Below are 20,483 nucleotides of genomic sequence, written 5' to 3'. Positions count from 1 at the left end.
AAGAACTGTCCGTTCATCTGGCTTCCATCGACGAGAACCAGAGCGTCGTCCTCGGGGAAGATTTTAACTGCGTCCTCGAGGGCAGGGACCACGGTGGTGCCCGCACTGGCTATGCATCGGGGAAGAGGTTGGGGGACTTGGTCAAGTCCTTCGACCTGGTGGACGTCTGGCGGAATCTCCATCCCGACGCCATCGCCTTCACCTTCGTGAGGCCTGGGGTCGGAGCGTCCAGAATCGACCGCCTGTACGTTTCGCGGGCGTACGCCTCCTGTTTTCTGAAGGCCTCCACGCGGCAGGTGTCGTGCACGGACCATCACCTGGTGTGGGCGGAACTCCTTCCGTTCGGCGCCAGGCTCGGCTCCGCGTACTGGCACTTTAACAACCTGCTGCTGGAGGACGAGCGGTTCCGGGACTCGTTTCGTCGTTTCTGGGCCGGCTGGAGAAGGAAGCGGGGAAGCTTCCCCTCCCTGAGGCTATGGTGGGACGTGGGCAAGGCTCACGTCCGCGTCTTCTGTCAGGAGTACGCGAGGGGGTCGACCAAGAGGCGAAAATCCAGGATCGTGAAGTTGGAGAGGGAGATGCTCGACCTGGAGTCACGCCTCGGTCAGCCCGACGCGGACCCGGCCCTGTGCGGGGTGTAGGAAGAGAAGAAGGCCGCGCTCCGGAACCTGCAGCTCGTCGGGGCTCGGTGCGCGTACGTGAGTTCGCGGATCCAGCTCCTGCAGGACCTGGACCGCGGCTCCCCCTTCTTCTACTCGCTAGAAAAAAGGCGCGGCACCCGTCAGCAGCTCCTTGTGCTGCTGGCCGACGACGGGTCCCTCGTCTCGGATCCGGAGGGCGTCAGGGCCCACGTCCGAAACTATTACACGGCTCTGTTCTCTCCGGATCCGTCCAGCGAGGACGCTCGCAGAGTTCTGTGGGAGGACCTGCCGCAGCTCAGCCCGGAGGACGCCGGAAGGCTCGACGCTCCCGTCACTTTAGAGGAGCTGACCGGCACCCTCGACCGGCTCTCGAGGGGCAAAACCCCGGGGCTGGACGGGCTGACTGTGGAGTTCTTCAGGGCGTTCTGGGACGTCCTGGGGAACGACTACACACAGGTCCTGGGGGAGTGTCTAAATGCTGGACAGCTGCCCCTTTCTTGGCGCAGGGCGGTCATCGTCCTGCTGCCGAAGAAGGGGGACCTTCGTTCCTTAAAGAACTGGCGTCCGGTCTCCCTCCTCAGCACGGACTACGAAATCTTCGCCAGGGTGTTGTCTTCTCGCCTGGCTTCCGTGCTGGCCCACATGATTCACCCGGACCAGTCCTACACGGTCCCGGGCCGGAGGATACGCGACAACGTCCACCTGGTCCGTGACCTGATCCATTTCTGTCGACGGGCTGGTCTGCCGAGCGCCTTCCTGTCTCTCGACCAGGAGAAGGCGTTCGACAGGGTCGATCACGAGTATCTGCTCGGGCCTCTGCGGGCGTTCGGGTTCGGGACGCGGTTCGTCGCCCGGATCCGACTTTTGTACGCCGCCGCAGAGTGTCTGGTTAAAGTTAACGGGTCCCTGACGGCGCCCCTTCGCTTCGGGAGAGGTGTGCGTCAAGGCTACCCCCTGTCCGGCCAGCTGTATTCCCTGTGCGTGGAGCCTTTCCTGCGCCTCTTGCGGAGGAGGTTGTCGGGGCTGGTTCTGCGCGGCGTGGGCACGGGGGTGGTCCTCTCGGCCTACGCCGACGACGTGCTCCTCACTTTCACCGACCCGGCTGACCTGGGGAGGATGCGCAACTGCCAGGCCGTGTACTCGGCGGCGTCTTCCGCCAGGATCAACTGGGCCAAGTGTTCCGGACTACTGGTCGGTCCGTGGCGGGTGGACTCTCTGCCGGAGGAGTTACGGGGGTTCAGCTGGAGTACCACCCATCTACTCTACCTGGGGGTCTACCTCAGCCCGGCTGAGGAATCCTGGCCGGCCAACGGGCAGGAGCTGGAGGCCAAAGTCTCGGCTCGCCTAGGCCGCTGGACAGGACTGCTCCGAGTGCTATCTTACAGGAGTCGAGTGCTTGTCATAAACCAGCTGGTGGCCGCCATGCTGTGGTACCGGCTGGTCACTTTGGTCCCTCCTCCTTGCTTTGTCGCTGACATCCAGATAACGTTGGTCGACTTCTTTGGGACAAAAAGATGCACTGGGTCGCCGCGCAGGTTCTGAGTCTCCCTATTGAGGAGGGCGGTCAGTCGCTGGTGTGCGTCCGCACCCAGGTCGCGACGTTCCGCCTTCAGACCTTGCGGCGATACCTTTACGTCGAACCTCCTCCTAGGTGGTGCGCCCTGGCGACGTATTTTTTCCGCCAGGTGCGTAACCTTAACTATGACACGCAGCTCTTGTTCGTCGACCGCGACGGTTTGGAGGTCGCCTTCAAGGTGCTGCCTGTCTTTTACCAGGACCTGATCACTGTCTGGAACATGGTCGAATCGCGTCGCGCCTACCCTCTGGCTGGAGTAGCGGCTGTCGTCAGGGAGCCGTTGCTCAGGAATCCGCACCTCCGTACTCGCGGGTTCGAGTGGCTGTCGGAGGGGAGGGCCGTGGCAGCGAGGGGGACCAGGGTCGGGGACGTGCTGGGTGCCGGGGGCCTGGGCTGGACGCTGCCGCAGGACATAGCTAGCAGGGCAGCGGTAGGCGTCCGGTACGTGGCCACCGCCATCCGACGCCTTACAACGGCGGTGCTCGGACCCGACGTAGTGCACCAGTTGGAGGATGCTCAGGTGTGCGGTGGGATCCCGTCCGCGCTCACCCCGGCCCGGACGGAATTTCACATTGGCCCCAAGGTCCCGTACTTCCCGCGGGAGCCTGTGCCCCACAACCTGAGCCGCCTCCGGAATTTTAATTTTGTTTCTTTCAGGGATACGAAAAGGAAGGCCCTGTATCGACTGCTGCTGCACACCGTCCACCTCTTCTCCCTCATCCACCGTCCGGACACGCCTTGGGGTGCCCATTTGCCACCGGGCGTTGGGGATCCCCAGTGGAGGGCTCTCTACACGGGAGTCCTCCCCCTTTCTCTCGGGGATCTGGGGTGGAGGGTGCTGCACGCAGCAGTCCCCTGCAACCGCAGATTGCGGTGGTTTACGGACTCCCAGCCCAACTGCTTGTTCTGTGGCGCTGTGGAGTCCGTGGACCATGTATATATTGGGTGTGGGCGTTTGCACTCCCTTTTTGGTTTTCTCAAAAACCTTCTCCTCTGTTTCTGGCTGCACTTCAGTCCCACGCTCCTGATCTTCGGGCACCCGGTACGGAGGAGGGAGGGCAGGTCCGAAGACCTCCTCGTGGTTGTGCTCCTGGGCATGGCCAAACTGGCCATCAACAGGTCCAGGCAGCGGGCCGTGGAGGGGGTCGTTAGGGCTGACTGCCTGCCCCTCTTCCGGGGTTACGTTAGAGCCCGGGTGTCCTTGGAGAAGGAGCACGCGGTGTCCACCGACACCCTGGAGTCGTTCAGGGAGAGGAGGGCGCCGCAGGGAGTGGAGTGCATCATTTCTCCCTCCAACTCTATTTTGATTTCGTCCCTTCCCTCCACTTCACTGTTTTGCTCACACAGCATTGCCCTTTGATGTGAATGGCAGTGCTTTTCACTGGCCGCTCGGGTGTTTCATTTCTTCCTTGTGGTTGAAATTGAATAAAGATTCGTGCACTTTGTGTCTTTCACTGTGTTTTACACCTGCACACACACACACACGCACCATGGGTGCTGGGGAAAAAATAAGCACTACCGCAGTTAGGCGGTAGTGTGGGTGTTAAAGAAGAAAAAAAACAGGACTGTTTGATCACACAGCATTGCCTTCTGTGAAAAAAAATAAACAGGATTATTTGCCCTTTGATGTGAAGGGCCACTGCTTGTCACTGACCACTCGGGTGTTTTCCAATAAAAAAAGAAAAAAAAAGAAAAAATAAATAAAGATTTGTGCACTTTGTGTTTTTCACTGGGTCTCACAGCTGTACACACACAGCATGGGTGCTGGGGAAAAAATAAGCACTCCCGCAGTTAGGCGGTAGTGTGGGGGTTTAAAAAAAGAAAAAAAGAACAAGAGTTAAAAAAAATAAAAAAAGAAGAAAAAATAAAAAAAATAATAAAAGAGGAGTGTCTTAATCCCTACCCTCCCATTCACTGTTTTGCTCACACAGCATTGCCCTTTGATGTGAACGGCAGTGCTTTTCTCTGGCCGCTTGAAGGTTTTCCTATCTTCCTGGTGGTGGAAATTGAATAAAGATTTGTACACCTGGTGTCTTTCATTGTGTCTCACACGTGCACACACACACACACCATGGGTGCTGGGGAAAAATAAGCACGACCACAGTTGGGCGGTAGTGTGGGGGTTAAAAAAACAGGCACGTCAGGGGTTCTGATCATTCTGAGAGCTGGCTCTAAGGGAGTTGGATCAGTGTCAAGGACTCTCCACATGGAAGGAAGAGAAAATAAAGAGGAGTGTCAGAAGGACTGATGAGTCATGTATGTGACTCTGAATAACAACCTTCCAACCAACACCCCCCCTCCTTCTGTCACCCTCAATCTCCCCATGCTTCCTCTTGTTTCCCCTTCGATCCAGCTTGTGCTGCCTTTGGGAGAGGTTGGCCTTCCCTCCATCACCCAGGAATATGGTCATCATTCCAGAGCATTCGCACTTTTAACCTGAGTGTCATCACAGCTGAGGCTGGGGGAGAGAATGTGGCACCTTCATGGTGGTCACACCTGTCATTAATCCACCGCAACCTCTCTTGGGGCTGCAAGAATTTCACCTCCCTCACTCAGACAGCTCCCCTCCCTGGAAGGTAATATTGCTGCACCAAGTTTTGGGTTAATTTACCACTGAAATGTGACTATGGGAAGCCAGCATTGGCTGGGCAGGCACCCACGACTCCTCTGGCACTGGATTCAAAAAATGTCCTTGGAATTGATCATCACATTCTGGCGCACAGTGCCCACTGCCTCTGAAATCCCTCACTTACCGAGACTACACTCTCAGTATTCACCTTTCTCAGCTGTCATCTCAATTTACTCTAAATTCTGTGTCCAATGATCCTGCCCTTCCAGCTACCCAATGAAGGAGCAGCACTCCGAAAGCTTCTACTTCCAAATAAAACTATTTGACTATAACCTGGTGTTGTATGCTTTTTAACTTTGGCCATCTGAAGGAGCTGCCATCTCAGACTGAATCAGCTGAACTGTTTTACATTCATGGTTTGAGAAGATGAAAGCCTGATCTTCAATCCCCAGCACAAAGCCCATTCTCAATCCACAGCTCGGAGACATATACCTCAGAGAGACACCTACAGGCTGCACTCAGTAATACACACACTCTGTGAGACAGGCAGCACTGAGTAACACACTCACACTCCATGCTGCGGACAGGTGTCTCACTGAATGTGGGTGTATTACTGTGCGCTGTCTGTGGTGTGTCTCTGACGAACACACCCACACTCAGAGAGACATCTAAAGGCAGAATTCGGTTAAACACTCACACTCAGAGAGAGCACACAGCCAACAAAGTCTGTGATTGGCCAAAGATTATTTCAGGGGCTATCCGACATGCAGCAGAGAATGCACAGTGCGATCCCATCAGCTGGGCATGGACCAACAAAGTGAAGAGGGAATACATCAGATTGTACTTATTTATTCCGAACAATTTTCTCTTTTTTTGGAATCTACATAAATTCCTGACCAAAGGGATCATTTGAAAATGATTGATGATTGTAATTGATTGACAGGCCAAGTAACCGATTGTGACCATGACCTGCTGAAATTCAGCCAATCAACTGGGGTGGAAGTCAGCTATTTCCAAAGCAAACAGAGACAGAGACTGAATCTTCACCTTTATTCCCTTTTCCACATTCACATTGACAGAAAAAAGAAACTGGAATTAATAGCCCAGACAGAGGAAGCTGCTCAAATTCACAGCCACAATGCAGCTTGAGGAAAAAACTTGGAGAGATTTTCTCAATAACATGAGAATCCTGTCCCTTTAAACAGTGATAAAACCTTAAATTGGAACTGGAGGCTGAGCAGGAAGGAGATCTGGTTTACTGAAGCAGAGACTTCTGAGGTTCACATTGGCTTGTACAGCTGTCATCACAAGGCAATCCTGTCCCCATCAAACACTTCCAGGACAAGGACAGTATAAGGTTTGACACAGTGTAAAGCTCTCCTGCCGCTCCCGCAATGACCTGCTTTAACTTCCAAACCTCAGAGGTTTCTCTGAGCAATCCTGAGAAGGAAGTGAGTTGAAATTAAGTTCTGACAATGACATTTGTCCTGCCAGCTCAGCCCTGTTCTATTTAAAGTTGTGCATCCTCTGTGGACTGTCTCAAACACTCTACACACATTCTGATCTCCTGATACTCTTGCTGAGGGGAGAGGGGAGAGTCACGTGGGTGAGGGCACAGGAGAAGCGAGCGTTGGACTCCCAGTCAGACCCAGAGAGGGTCAGCAGGCTGCTGACACTGTAGGTGCTGTCCGAAGCTCGCAGGTAGTTGCTGGTCTGAACCCCATCCGAAATGACTGCACCATCCTTCTTCCACTGCACCTCCAGCTCATCAGGATAGAAGTGATTGGCAAGGCAGACCAGGGTGGCAGTGCCCTTGGTATTGACCTGCTCCGGGGAGGGAGGCAGCAGGGTCAGCTTGGGCTGAGAGTTGTCACGGCCTGAAAGACAAGAGAAACAATCTTAATCCCTACCACTGGAAGGGAATTCAACCCTTCACTGTCGATACAATCTTTTTGACTATTTGTAGTCAATACAGAATAAACCCAACAAACGACCAGGCATTGTTCAAATTGCTTCGTGGGATGTGAGTGTCACTGGCAGGGCCAGAATTTATTTCCCATCCCTAATTGCTCCAGAGAAAGTGATGGTGAAGCAGCAGAGAGAGAAGGGACAGTTTTGGACCATTGTTTATAAAATAAATGTGGGCAGCTGGAAGGGCTGTCAATGGGGGAGCATTTACTCACAGTGCTCAGATTGAGAGTAGGAATGCAAATGGAGAACCATGGAGCAAGTGTAAAAGTTTTCATTTTACTCAACTATGTGGTGTTTTGGTAAAAGTGGATCGGAACAAGCGGCATTGTGGGAAATCAGTGTCAAGACAATGGGAGCACTCGAATGACGAGACAGAGATTGTTCAGAATCTGTTCCCACAAAGAGTAAGAGTGGGACTTGCAGATCTAGACCAAATGAACAAGAGGATTGGGGGTCATGTACTGACATGGATTGGGAACTGGTTGGCAGACAGGACAGAAAGAAGGAGTCTTTTTCTGAATGACAGGTAATTACAACTTACGGTGCCACAGGGGTCAGTCTTTGGTACTCAGTTATTCATAAATTATAATAATATAATCATCGAGTCAGAGAGACCCAAAAGGCCCATCAGCCCATTGTGTCCATACTGGTCATAAAACAACAACCCAATACTTCTCATCCATTTTACTCGCATCAGGGAATGAGATGCAGTATGTGTTCAATAAAGAATTAGATATAGTTCTTCGGATTAAAGGGATCATAGGATTTGGGGAGAAATCAGGAACAGGGGACAGTGTTGGATGATCAGCCATGCTCATATTGAATGGTGGAGCAGGTTTGGGGGCCGAATGGCCTACTGCTGCTCCTAGTTTGGATGTTTCTATCTCTTTCTCAGATAATGAAGGAATGTCTCTTGTCAATTTGAAGCTGCAAGTCAAATGTTTGTGGAGGTGGAAGATGTGGCCATGGTGATTAATGCAGGTCGGTAAGGTGGTAAGAAGACACATGGGATAAACTGTTCTTCATTTTCCCTTGATGGAATGAGGGCATTGCTGGATCAGCAGCATTTATTGCCCATCGCTAATCACCCAGAGGGCAGTTTAGAGTCAACCACATCGCTGTGGGTCTGAGGTCACATGGGAAGGATGGCAGTTTCCTTCCCTGAAGGACATTAGGGAATCAGATGGCCTTTTCGTGAAAATCAACGATGGTTTCATGGTCGTCATTCGACTCTTAATTCCAGATTTTTTTTGATTTAATTTGAATGCCATCATCTGCTGGATTCTAACCCTGGTCCCCAGAACATTATCTGGATCTCTGGATTAACAGTTCAGCAATAACACCATTAGACCATCACCTCCCTTACCTCATTATTGGTTGACAGCGAAAGCAAGACGTTCGTTTATTCTGCAACTGGATAAAACCCCAGTTAGAGCACAGTGAGGGAACAGTGTATGGTTCTGGTCACCACATTACAGGAAGGATGGGATTCCATTAGAGATGTGGACAGATGAGGAGTTTGTCTGGAATGGGGACTTTGAGCTTTGAGGAATTATTGGTTTGGCTGGAAGTGTTTTCTTTGGAACAGAAGTGGCTGAGGGGAGATTTGATTGTGGTGTGTAAAATGATGAGGGGCCTGGACAGAGTGGGTGGGAAGGACTGATTTCCACCAGCACAGAGGGCAATAACCATGGGGAGAGATTGAAATCAGTTGGGGGCAGGATTAGAGGGGAGTTGACGGTATTTGCGTTCACCCAGAGGCTGGTGGGATGTGGGACTCACTGTCCAAAAAGGTGGGAGAGGCAGAAACACTCATCACATTGAGAAAAAGCTTGGATATTCACTTCAAACAGTGAAACCTCCAGAGTTATGGATCAAGAGCTGGAAAGTGGGATGGAGCTCGATATCTCTTTAAGAAACCTCCGATCACCCAGAGATCAGGAGACATGTATCCGAGAACATTGGAGCAGAATCGGATCCACACACTTGTGGAAAGAGTTAAATTGGGGTGTCTGTGTAGAAGTTTCTAGATTACATTTCAAACCGTACTGCACACTGCTGGGCTGAGGTCAAGGGTGAGACTGCAAAGAGTCTCAGTGTCCTTTGGGTCACTGCTCCTAATGACCCCATGCCCCCGGAAGGTGAGAGTGCACAGACAATGGGTGAATGTCCGGATCAGGAGACTTCAATCTTAAAGAAAGACTTGCATTTGTGTAGCGCCTGTCCCAACTCAAGATGTCCCAATGGATCTTTCCAGCAGACTGTGCAGAGCAAGATCCCAAACACAGTATGATAAATAGCAGAGAAATAAATTTTTTGTGATTTTGATGGGGGGATAAATATTGATCAGGGACACCGGGGGTTCTGCCTGCTCTTCATCCAACAGTGCCATTGAATTGCATCTTTCACAACTGAAAGACTCCCAGTTCATCCGAAAAAAAGAAGAATAGTTCACTGAAAGTGAAGTTGCAGGTCGGTGGGCGGGGGGGTGGGGGGTGGGGTGGAGGGGGAGGTGGCGGTGTAGTGACAAAGTCATTTGGTTTGCTTTCCTTTATTGGTCAGTGCATTGAGTATTGGAGTTGGGAGCTGTTGCGGCTGTACAGGACGTTGGTTTGGGCACTTTTGGAATACTGTGTGCAATTCTGGTCTCCCTGCTATAGGGAAAATGTTGTGAATCTTAAAATGATTCAGAAAAGATTTACAAGGATGCTGCCAAGGTTGGAGGGTTTGAGCTATCGGGAGAGGCTGAAAATGCTGAGGCTGTTTTTTTCTCTGGATCTTTGCAGGTTGATGGGTGAACGTATAGAGGTTGATGAGCGGCATAGATAAGGTGAATAGAGAAGATCTTTTCTCCAGAGTGGGGGAGTCCAGAACTGGAGGGCAGAGGGTGAAGGTGACGGGGAAAGATTTAAAAGGGACCAAAGGGGCAACGTTTTCATTCAGAGGGTGTTAAATGTATGGAATGAGCTGCCAGAAGAAGTGGTGAAGGCTGGTACAAGTACAACATTTAAAAGGCATGCATATGTAAATAGGAAGTGTTCAGAGGGATATGGGCATCAATCCAGCCCTTAACATTTCAGGCTCTTCCAAAGATATTTCCAGACAGTTTTGTTTGACAAGCAGTCACTGTTGCAATGTCAGGAACGTGGCAGCCAGTTTCTACACAGCAAGATCCAACTAGAAGCAATGAGATCAAAGAGCATTAATGATGTTGGATGATGATAAATATTGGCCTGATTAGATTCCCTACAGTGTGGAAATAGTAGTTCAGCCTGACAAGTCCACATCAACCCTCCGAACAGCAGCCCAATGAGAAAACCGTCTATACATTTACTCCTGACTATTTCACCGAACACTGTAGGGAATTTAGAACGGCCAATTCATCTGACCTGCACATCTTTGGACAGTGGGAGTAAACCAGAGCACCTGGGGGGAACCCACACAGCCACAGGGAGAATGTGCAAACACCACACAGACAGTTTCCCAAGGCAGGAATTAAACCCGATCCTTGGTGCTGTGAGGTAGCAGTACTACCTCTGAGCCACCATGCCTGAAGTCAACACAACGATAAAGTAATTTGGTTCACTTGGATGGAAAATGAGAAAACAGAAGGTGAAGGAGAAGGTACGATTGATGGTTAGCGATGGGATTGATTGTTACCAGAAAATAAAGGATAGGGATGGATTTTTTCAATATCAAAGGAACTAAAGAAGTGCAGGGAAAATCAATAACAGAACAAACTTAAAGGGTTTGTATCTAAATGCACGAAGCATTCAGAGTAAGGTAGACAAAGTGACGCCAAAAAATCCAGGTAAATTGAGTGTCCAAGGAATTTAAACTAGTTAAAGTGGGGAAGGGCTCAGGAGAGGTTATTCAAGATTCCCGAAGATGTACGAGGACAGAGAGTACAGAAAGGAACAAGAGTCGAACATCAAGCCCAGCAGATAAGAGGACAATGATGGGAATGAGGGCAGTCAATGCAGGACTGAGGGTGTTGTACTTAAATACGCACAGTATACACAATGCGCTCGTAGTGCAGATTGAAACTGGCAGGTAGGATGTTGTGGGTATCACAGAGACATAGCTGTACGGGGATCCCGGCTGGGAACTAAATATCCAAGGATACATGTCCTATCAAAAGCTCAGTCAGATGGTCAGAGGGGGAAGAGTTGCCTTGTTAGTGTGAAATAAAATTCAATCAATAGCAAGAAGTGATCGACAGTCAGAAGGTGTAGAATCTGTGGGAATATTTGAGGAACCGCAATAAAGAATCTGATGCAGGTTATGTTCAGTTCTCCAAGCCATAATCAGGGTGTGGGGAATAAAATCAATCAGGACACAGAAAAGACATAAACTAAATGTCAGGGTAGACCTCAATGGATAGATGGACTAGGCAGTGCGTCTAAAGAAAAGGATTTCAAGGAATATCCACGAGATGGTTTTTGGAGCAGCTATGGAACAGGCAGGTTTGGATTTAGTGATCTCTAATGAGGCAAACCTGATTAGTGAGTTTAAGGTGAAAGTATCCCTGTGGATAAGGGACCATAATATGATGGAATTCCACCTGTAGCTTGAGAGGGAGAAGCTACAATCAGATGAAACTGTATTTTAGTTGAGTAAAGGGAACTACAAAGACATGAGGAAGGAGCTGGCCAGGGTTGATTGGAAGGGGAGTCGAGCAGTTAAGATGGTGGGGCAGCAAACCGCAGAGTTTCTGGGAGTAATTCAGGAAGTAGAGTAGGAATTCATCCCAAAAAAGAAAAAAAAAACATACTCAGGGGAGGACAAGGCAATCACGGCTGATAAGGGAGGTCTAGGACAGCATAAAAACAAAAGAAAAGGCATCCAATGTGGTGGAGAACAGTGGGAAGTCAGAGAATTAGGAAGTCTGTAGAAACCTACAGAGGATAACGAAAAAAGCATTAAGGGTGGAGAAGGTGAAATGTGGGGGTATGCTCGCCAGTAATACAAAAGAAGATTGCAAGAGTTTTAGCAGATATATAAAAAGGAAGAGGGAGGCAAAAATAGACATTGGATCACTGGAAAGTGAGGTTGGGGAAAGAATAGCAGGAAATGATGGAATAGCCAAGGAATTGAATCGGTACTTTGCATCAGTCTGCACCATGAAAAACACCAGTAGCATTCCAATACTTCAAGACTATCAAGGGCAGAGGGGAGTGTAGTGTCCATTACTGAGGAGGAGGTACTGGGGAAGCTGAAAGGTCTGAATATGATAACTCATCCAGTCTGGATGAACTACACCCGTGTGTTCTGAAGGAGATCACTGAGGAGAGTGGAGAGGCATTGGTGATGATCTTTAAGGATTCAATGGAGTCAGGGTGTGGAGGTGGAGATTTGGTGGGGGTAAGGGATTAAACAAATAGCTCACATACCAACCCTGTTTAAGAAGGGAGGGAGGTAGAAGATGGGACATTATAGGCCAGTTAGCCTGGACTCAGCTTTTGGTAAGATTTTAGAATTCAATTTAGGGATGAAATTGCAGAGGACTTGGAAGTGCAATGGTAAAATAAGGCTGAGTCAACACGGTTTCATCAAGGGGAGGTCATGCCTGGCAGATCTGTTAGAATTCTTTGAGGAGGCAATGAGCCAGTCAGACAAAGGAGAGTCCGAGGAAGTAATGTATTTGGATTTCCAGAAGGTATTTGACGTAAGATAAGCTCCCACAGTGTTAGGGGCAATGTACTGGCATGGACTGAGGACTGGGACTGGCAGGTTGGTATAAAGCAGAGAGTGAGGAAAGATGGCAGCTGTTGACGAGTAGAGTTCTGCAGGTGTCAATGTTGGGACCATAACTATTCACGTTATACATGAACAATCTGGATGAAGGAAGTGAAGACATTGTTGCTAAGTTTGCAGGTGACATGAGATAGGTGGAGGGACAGGTAGTGTTGAGGAAGTGGGAAGGCTGAAAACGGTCCTGGAGAGGCTCGGAGAGTGGGCAATGAAGTGACAGATAGAATACAAGAAGGAATGCAAAGACTGTTTGCTAAATGAGGAAAGCCTTTGGAAATCTAAAGCAGAAACCTCATTCAGGTTTCCCTTCAGGTGAACAGGCAGGTCCAGTTTATGCTTGGGAAGGTAAATGAAATGTTCGCATTCATTTCAATAGGGCTAGAATACAAGGGCAGAGATGTACTGCTGAGGCTGTGTAAGGCTCTGGTCAGACTGAATTTGGAATATTGTGAGCAGATTTGGGACCCATATTCTAAGAAACAATGTGCTGGCATTGGAGGGATTTACAAGAATGATCCTGGGGATGAAGGGCTTGTCATTTAAGGCATGGTTGAGGACTCTGGGTCTGTACTCGATGGAGTTTAGAAGGATGAGGAGGAATCTTATTGAAATTTACAGAATTCTGACAGGCCTGGATAAAGTGGATGCAGAGAAGATGTTTCCAAAAACAGGAGACACTCAGTAACCAAGGCACAGCCTCAGAATGAAGGGCCGACCCTTTAGAGCTGTGATGAGGAGGAATTTCTTCAGCCAGAGGGTGGTGAATCTGTGGAACTCATTGCTACAGAGGGCAGTGGAGGCCAAGTCACTGAGTGTATTAAAGACAGAGATAGATAGGTTCGTGATTGTTAAGGGGATGGAAAGTTCCTGTGGAGCTGGCAGGAGAATGGGGGTGAGAAGCAAATCTGCCAAGATCAAATGGCAGAGCAGATTCAATGGGTGAATGGGTGATTTCTGCTTCTATTTCTTAAAGTCTTCTGGAGAGTTTCCCCAAAACGCTGGAACATTGAACCCACTGGACTGTGAGCCCTGCTGTAGCTGTTTGTCATCAGAACATTGTCAACAGATAACCAAAGAGTGGAGAGAGTGTGCATTTAGATGGGAACTTCAGAATGCTTCCCAGCTCCTGGAATACCATGAGAGCAGGAGGTGTGGTCAGTGACAGCAGTTGGAGCTCCGGGTTTCGGAGCTTGAGCAGCAGCTGGTGTCAGTGCGGAACGTCCGTGAAGCTGAGAGCTCCGTGGAGAGCACGTTTCTAGATGTGGTCACTCTGCAGCTTCAGAGTATGCAGGGAGAGAGGGAATGGGGGAGCAGCAGACAGTCCAAAAGAACCAGGCAGCTAGTACAGGAATCCCCAGAGTGCCTCCCACTCTCCAACTAGGATTCAGTTCAAAATCCTGATGAGAATGATCGTTCATCTGGGGTGTGCAGCCAGAGACATGTCCCTGGCCCCACGGTGGGGGGCTCAGCTGTACAGGAGGGCACAAGGAAGACTGGGAGAGCGATACTGAGAGGATATTCGAGAGTGAGGACAATCAATAGGTGTTTCTACAGCTGCAGATGGGAATCCAGGATGGTGTGTTGTCTCCCTGGTGCCAAGGTCAAGGATGTCACTGAGCGGCTGCAGAGCACCCTGAGGGGAGAGGGGGAACAGGCAGCAGTCGTAGACCGCATTGGTCCCAGTGATGGATGGAGAAAAAGGAACATCGTCCTGCAGTCAGAAGTTCGGGAGCTCTGGAGGGAATAAGCAGCAGGAACTCAAAATGAGGAATCTCCGGATTTTCCCAGTGCCGCGCGCAGGTGAGAATAGAATCAGGAGGTGAACACAGGTGACTGTGAGGCTGGAAAGAGGATCCCTGAGGGAGTGCATTAGATTCTTGTGAGGTGGTTTACTCGTGCTATTAGAGAGGGTTTAAACTAACTGGCAGTGCTGTGGGAGCCAGGAGGGAATGTCAGAGAGGAACACAAAGGAACACAGAATCCTCAGTGCAGTCAATAAGTCACCTCCCAGTGGGAAGGATGTGGAGGAATACAAACGCATGAATTTAAAGAGACCTGCAAATATGATAGAGTTGTTATAAATGGGCGGGAGGTCTTTAGTTTCTGAATATAGACTGGGATATTCAGGTGAATTTTCAGGTGGCATTAGTGGCGCAGTGATGCCTCAGGTGGGGCAGCACGGTGGCTCAGTGGTTGGTACTGCAGCGTCACAGTGCTAGGGTCACAGATTCGATTCCAGCCTTGGATGACTGTCTGTGTGGAGTTTGCACATTCACCCTGTGTCTGCATGGGTTTCCTTCCGGTGTTCTGGTCTCCTCCCATTGTCCAAAGATGTGCAGGTCAGGTGAATTAGCCATGCTAAATTGCCCATAGTGTTAGATGCATTACTAATAGGGAATTGGGTCCGGGTGGGTTACTCTTCGGAGGATCGGTGTGGACTTGTTGGGCCGAAGGGCCTGTTTCCACACTGTAGAGACTCTTATCTAATGATTGACAGTGAAGAAGGCTGTCTAAGAATACAATGGAATCTTGAGCAACTGGACCAGTGGGCTGAGGAATGGCAGATGGAGGTTAATTCAGATAAATGTGAGTGCTGTATTTTGGTAAGACACAAGAGATGGGTGAGATCCCAAACAAATATTTCAGGTCAGTATTTATTGTGGAGAAAGCGAGGGGATTTGGAAAAATAGTGATGTTTTGAAAAGAGATCACACACAAAAGAGGAGACGCTCAAGATCTGAAAACACACAAAGGTAGGAGATAAACCCTAGGACCTGATCATGTGTATCCCAGAGCATTGTGGGAAACTAGGGAAGAAACTGCTGGGCTCCTTGCTGAGAAATGTGTATCACTGACAATCATGGGTAAGGTGCTGGAGAACCAGAGAGGTTGGCTAATGTTATGCCATTATTTAAGAAAGACTGTAAGGAAAAGCCAGGGGAACCATAGACCAATGAGCCTGATGTCAGTGCTGGGTAAGATGTTGGAGTGGATTCTGTGGGATAGGATTTACATTCTTTGGATAATCTATGTGGTTTTATGCATAGGAAGTCATGTCTCCTGAATTTGATTGAGGAGGTGACAACGAAGATTGATAAAAACAGAACAGTAGAAATAGTCTATATGGACTTCAGTAAAGTTTTTGACAAGGTTCCACCTGATAGACTGGTTAGTAAGGTTAGACCACATGGGATCCAGGGGGAGTGAGCCGTTGGGATAAAAAAAATTAGATTGAAGAGAGGACACAGAGAGTGGTGGTAAAAGGTTGCTTTTCAGACTGGAGATCTGTGAATAGCTGTGTGCCACTAACATTGGTGCTGGGTTCACTACTTTTATCATTTAAAGATATGATTTGGATGTGAATATAGGAGTTACAGTAAATTTGTAGATGATATCAAAATTGATGAGATAGTGGATAGTAAAGAAATTCATCTCAGGGTACAGCGGGACCTTTATCAGATAGGGCAATGGGCAGAGGTGTGCCAAATGGAGTTCAGTTTAGATAACTGTAGGATGTTGCATTTTGGAAAGGCAACCCAGGGCAGAAGCAAAACAGTGGTAGGGCCCTGTGGGGTGTTGCTGAACAAAGAAACCTCAGAGTGAAGATGCAAGTGCGTTATTACTTGAAAGTGTGGTCACAGGTAGACAGGGTGATGAAGAAGTTGTTGAGTACACTTGCCTTTATTGATCACTGCTTTGAGTATAGGAGTTGGAACATCATGTTGCAGTTATACAGGAGATTAGTGAGGCCACTTTGGAAATAGTGTGAACAATCATGATCACCTCGCAAGAGTAAGGATGCTGTTAAACTTAAAAAGCTGCAGAAAATACTTACAAGAACATGGCCAGGAATTGGAGGGTTTGAGCTATAGGGAAAGGCTGAAGAAACTGGGCCTATTTTTCATGCAGCATCTATGGCCTAGGGGTGACCTTATAGATGTTTATACAATCATGAGGGGCATGGACAGGGTTATATCCAAGGCCTTTTCCTTGCGAAAGGGAGTCCAAACAAGATGGCATAGATTTAAGGTGAGAGGCAAAATATTCAAAAGGGACCTGAGGGGCAACTTGTCACACAGAGGGTGGTGTGTGTCTCGATCGAGCTGCCAGAGAAAGTATTGGAGGCAGATACTATTACAGCATTTGAAACGCATTGGGATGGGAACATGAATAGTAAGGGTTTTGAGGGATGGAAGCCAAATTGTGGTTAATACGATGAGGTCAGTCTAGGATATCTGGTTATCATGGACAAGTTGAACTGAAAGGTCTGTTCACTCCATGACTATGAGAGGCTGGAAAAGTTGAGACTTTTTATTCTGACGCTTAAGAGTATGAGAAGTGAACTTATAGATGTTTATAAAATCATGAGGGCCATAGAAAATGTGAATAATTCAGGAAGGAGGTGAAGTTTTGTAGAAATGGCAAAAAAATTCCTGAAAATCAATCCAGGGATGAGGAACATCAGTTATACAGATTGATTGGAGAATTTGGGACTGTCTTCTTCGGAGAAGGTTGAGAGGAGGTTTGTTTGAGGAATTAAAACCATGAGGGGCCTGGACAGAGTAAATAGGGAGAAAATGTTTCCAATTGAGAAAGGATTGAGACCAAGAGACCACAGACTGAAAGTAATTAGTGAAAGTAACAAAAGTGAGATGGGGAACAACATGTTCAGCCAGTGAGTTGGTTAAGGTGTGGAATGCACTGCCTGAGAGTGTGGTGGAGGCAGCTTCAATTGAAACATTCCGAAGGGAATGAGACTGTTATTGAAAAGGAACAATGTGCAGGGTGACAGGGAGAAGGCAGGAGAATGACACTCTGTAAATTGCTCATTCAGAGAATCAGTCCAGACAGGATTGGTGGAATGCCTCCTTGTGCACAGTAACAATTCTGCGATTGTGTGATTGAGCAGAGTTAAAGCTGGGGGAGGTGGGAGCTCGGTGTCTCACTGTGCTGCTGCTGGTGCTGCTGCTGCTGAGGTCAGTGAGATCAGAGACTGGGACAGGGAGCCAGAGCTCACATCAAACTCTGCTCGTGTCTGTCACACTGAGACTGACAGGAGGCTACTCACTGATTTCACTCCATGCTGCAGGAATGGGACCACAGGCTGCAAATGGACAGAGCTCCTTCACACGGTGAGGAAAACTGACTGACTTATATCTTGCTGTTTAAAGGGGGCAATGGGACGAAAGAAATACAGCTGGACACCCTGTTAGACACAGTGCTCCTCAATCAACCATTTCATTCACTGCAGCTCCCCACTAACACCTTCAACAATTCAGCAACATTATTTTAGAAAGTGTGTTTCAGTATTGACAGGGTTAATAACAGAGTATTGAGGTTTACTTACTCAGTCTGAGCTTGGTTCCTTTACCGAATGTGAACCACAGTGAGAGCTCCCAGTGCAGAGGCTGTACAAAAACCTCTACTCTCTGCTTCCCCCAATCACTCTAAACCTCTCCCTGTCTCCCAGTCTCTCGTTCACTCTCAACTACTTTCTACCCATCTCTGTCTCTCTCTCATTCATGTGTCTTTCTGTCTCTGTCTCTCTCTCTGTCCAGCGGGTCTTGGGAGCTTTATGAAATTTATTTTTCGATATTAAATCTTCACACGTGGCCATGGAGTGTAAGAGGGAAACTTGAGGCCTTCAAGTGAGTGGTGGACAGCACAGGGACTGGAGTGTGTAGTGGACAGTGACAATCCCAGCATGGGGTAATTTGTTCAGTTTCATTTATATCTAATTGTGGACGTGTCATTTCAGACTGTGTGCTCATTATTATACATTTTATATAACTGATTCATGTGTCAGTGCACGAGGTGGTGCTGTGTGTCTTGAGGTTTTTGTATGGCTTTGTATCACTGTGTAGAATGGAGCTGCTATAGTAGTGGTTCTGACAATAATAGTCAGCGACATCCTCATTCTGAACGTTGCTGATTGTCAGGGTGAAACTGGTCCCTGATCCACTGCCGGTGAATCGATCAGAGACTCCTGTGAATCGATTTGTTGCAGAATAGATCAGGAGAGAGGGTTTCTGACCTTCTCGCTGCTGGTACCAAGCAAGGTAGCTGCTAATACTTTGACTGGCCGTACAGGTGAGTGTTGCGGTCTGGCCCAGTCCTACTGACAGCACTGGGGGAGACTGGGTCATGGTGAAGTCCCCATTGATACCTGAGGGGTCAGAGAGAAACACAGTGAAGTCAGAACTGTCACAGAAAGAGCCGGTCAAATGAGATATTGTCGGAGACACTGAGCATTGCTCTTGTTTCAACATTTTCCCTTCAATCACAAGTCAGTGGAATTGGAGTGAAATGGAGAGCAGCTAAAGATTCAAGTATAAGGAGAGAGATTTGTACCTGCGACACAGAATGCCAGGGGCCAGATCAGCTGGATGTGTGAAATCATGGTGTGTGCTCCTGTCTCTGGGCCTGGTTCCTGATAAACTCTCCCTTCAGTGGGCTCTGCTTTATAAAGCTGCAGCCTGTGAGAGTCTGACTGGGTGTTCCTCAGTATGTAAATGGCATTAGGCAGAGAGAGCCACGTCAGCACCTCACACTTCCTCTTCTCTCTCTCTCTCTCTCTCTCTCTCTCTCTCTCATCCTTCCTATTCATACTTCCTTTCTCCCTTTTCCCTTTTTTCTCTATCTCATCTTTCTCTTCTATATATTCATGTTATTCGTTTACTTTCTCCCTCTCTTTCTATTTCCGTCTCCGGCTCTGTCCTCTCCCAATTATATAACCATTTATATCTTTCCCTTTTTCCATGTGTGTTTGACACTCTGTTTATCTCCCTTTCCTTCTGTGTTGGTTGGTCTCTCTCTCTCTCTCTCTCTCTCTCTCTTTCTTATCATTCATTTTTCCCCTTCACTTATATGACTAACTATTTCCTCACTCATGCTCTCCTATACCCTCAATCTCTAATTGCCTCACTCTATCTTTGTCTGTCTCCCTCCCTCTGGTCGCTCTATAACTGATCTCTATAACAGGCGTTATTCCAGGAAAATGGAACAGTGAGTCCTGGGGCAGCAATTAAATGCCTCGCCATCTCTCACTCAATCTCACAATGTACACTTGCGGCCTCTCTCTCTCTCTCTCTCTCTCTCTCTCATATATCTTCTGTTTCTCTCTCAATCAGAAGTTCAATTACGTGACTAGCATTTAATAAGTCTGTACTGGTCATCAATGCTCTAGCAACATCAATCCCAGCTTGGCATTGAGGGAGAGGATCAGCCATGGTCATATTGAATAACAGAGCAGACTCACAGGGCCAATCCTTAACCCTAACCCTAACCCTAACCCTACTCCTGCTCTCTGTTTCTATCTCTGTATGTCTGTGTAATCTCTAACCTCTGCCCCTGGATATTGATCCCTCTATTCATGGAAAAAGTTGCCTTCCTGTCCACTCTATCCCTGCCCCTCATAATCTTTTTGCCCTTCAGCAGGTTCCCTCTCAAACTTCACTGCTCCAAGAAAAACAATCCTGGCGTTTCCAATCCTTCCTCATAGCTCACACCCTCCTGGGAAATCTTTGCACCCTCTTGAGTACAGTCATATCCTTCTCATAATTTGGTGACCAGGACCTGTCTGCATGTCTGTCTCTCTCTTTCATGGATTGCCTTTACTCTTTGTCTCACACTTACTCTGTCTCTCTCTCTGTCTCTCTCTCTCTCTGTCCGATCTCTCTGAGTCTCACTGTCTCATACTCTATCTTGCTCTATCTCTATTCTTCAACCCCACCATCTCTGCCTCTCTCTACCACTCTCTCTCTCCCCCTTTTACTCATCTTACACTGCCTGAGACTCTTTATCCCGCTCTCTCTCACTTTCACACCCTGTCCTTCTATGTCACTCTCGCCAACAATCTCTCTCTCTCCCCCTCTCACTCACTCTGTCTCCCTCTCTCTGTATTTCTCCAGCTCTACCTCACTAATGGATGTTAACCCTTGACACCAGGAGTATGTCTACACCGAGAATAAAG

General features: G+C 48.4%; 1 gene segment (V, D, J or C); it reads right to left on the bottom strand.

The window, feature by feature from the left end:
* Positions 1–5,821: 5,821 nt before the first annotated feature.
* On the bottom strand, positions 5,822–18,929 carry LOC140479399 (Ig kappa chain V region Mem5-like). The segment is given in 4 exon segments: positions 5,822–6,663; positions 17,859–17,891; positions 18,378–18,677; positions 18,863–18,929. Coding segments are annotated over 4 exon segments (711 nt in total).
* Positions 18,930–20,483: the final 1,554 nt, after the last annotated feature.

Source organism: Chiloscyllium punctatum, chromosome 7, assembly GCF_047496795.1.
Source record: "Chiloscyllium punctatum isolate Juve2018m chromosome 7, sChiPun1.3, whole genome shotgun sequence".
Classification (NCBI taxonomy): Eukaryota; Metazoa; Chordata; class Chondrichthyes; order Orectolobiformes; family Hemiscylliidae; genus Chiloscyllium; species Chiloscyllium punctatum.
Note: the sequence above shows the minus strand (reverse complement) of the source record. Positions and strands in the feature narration are given on the sequence as shown.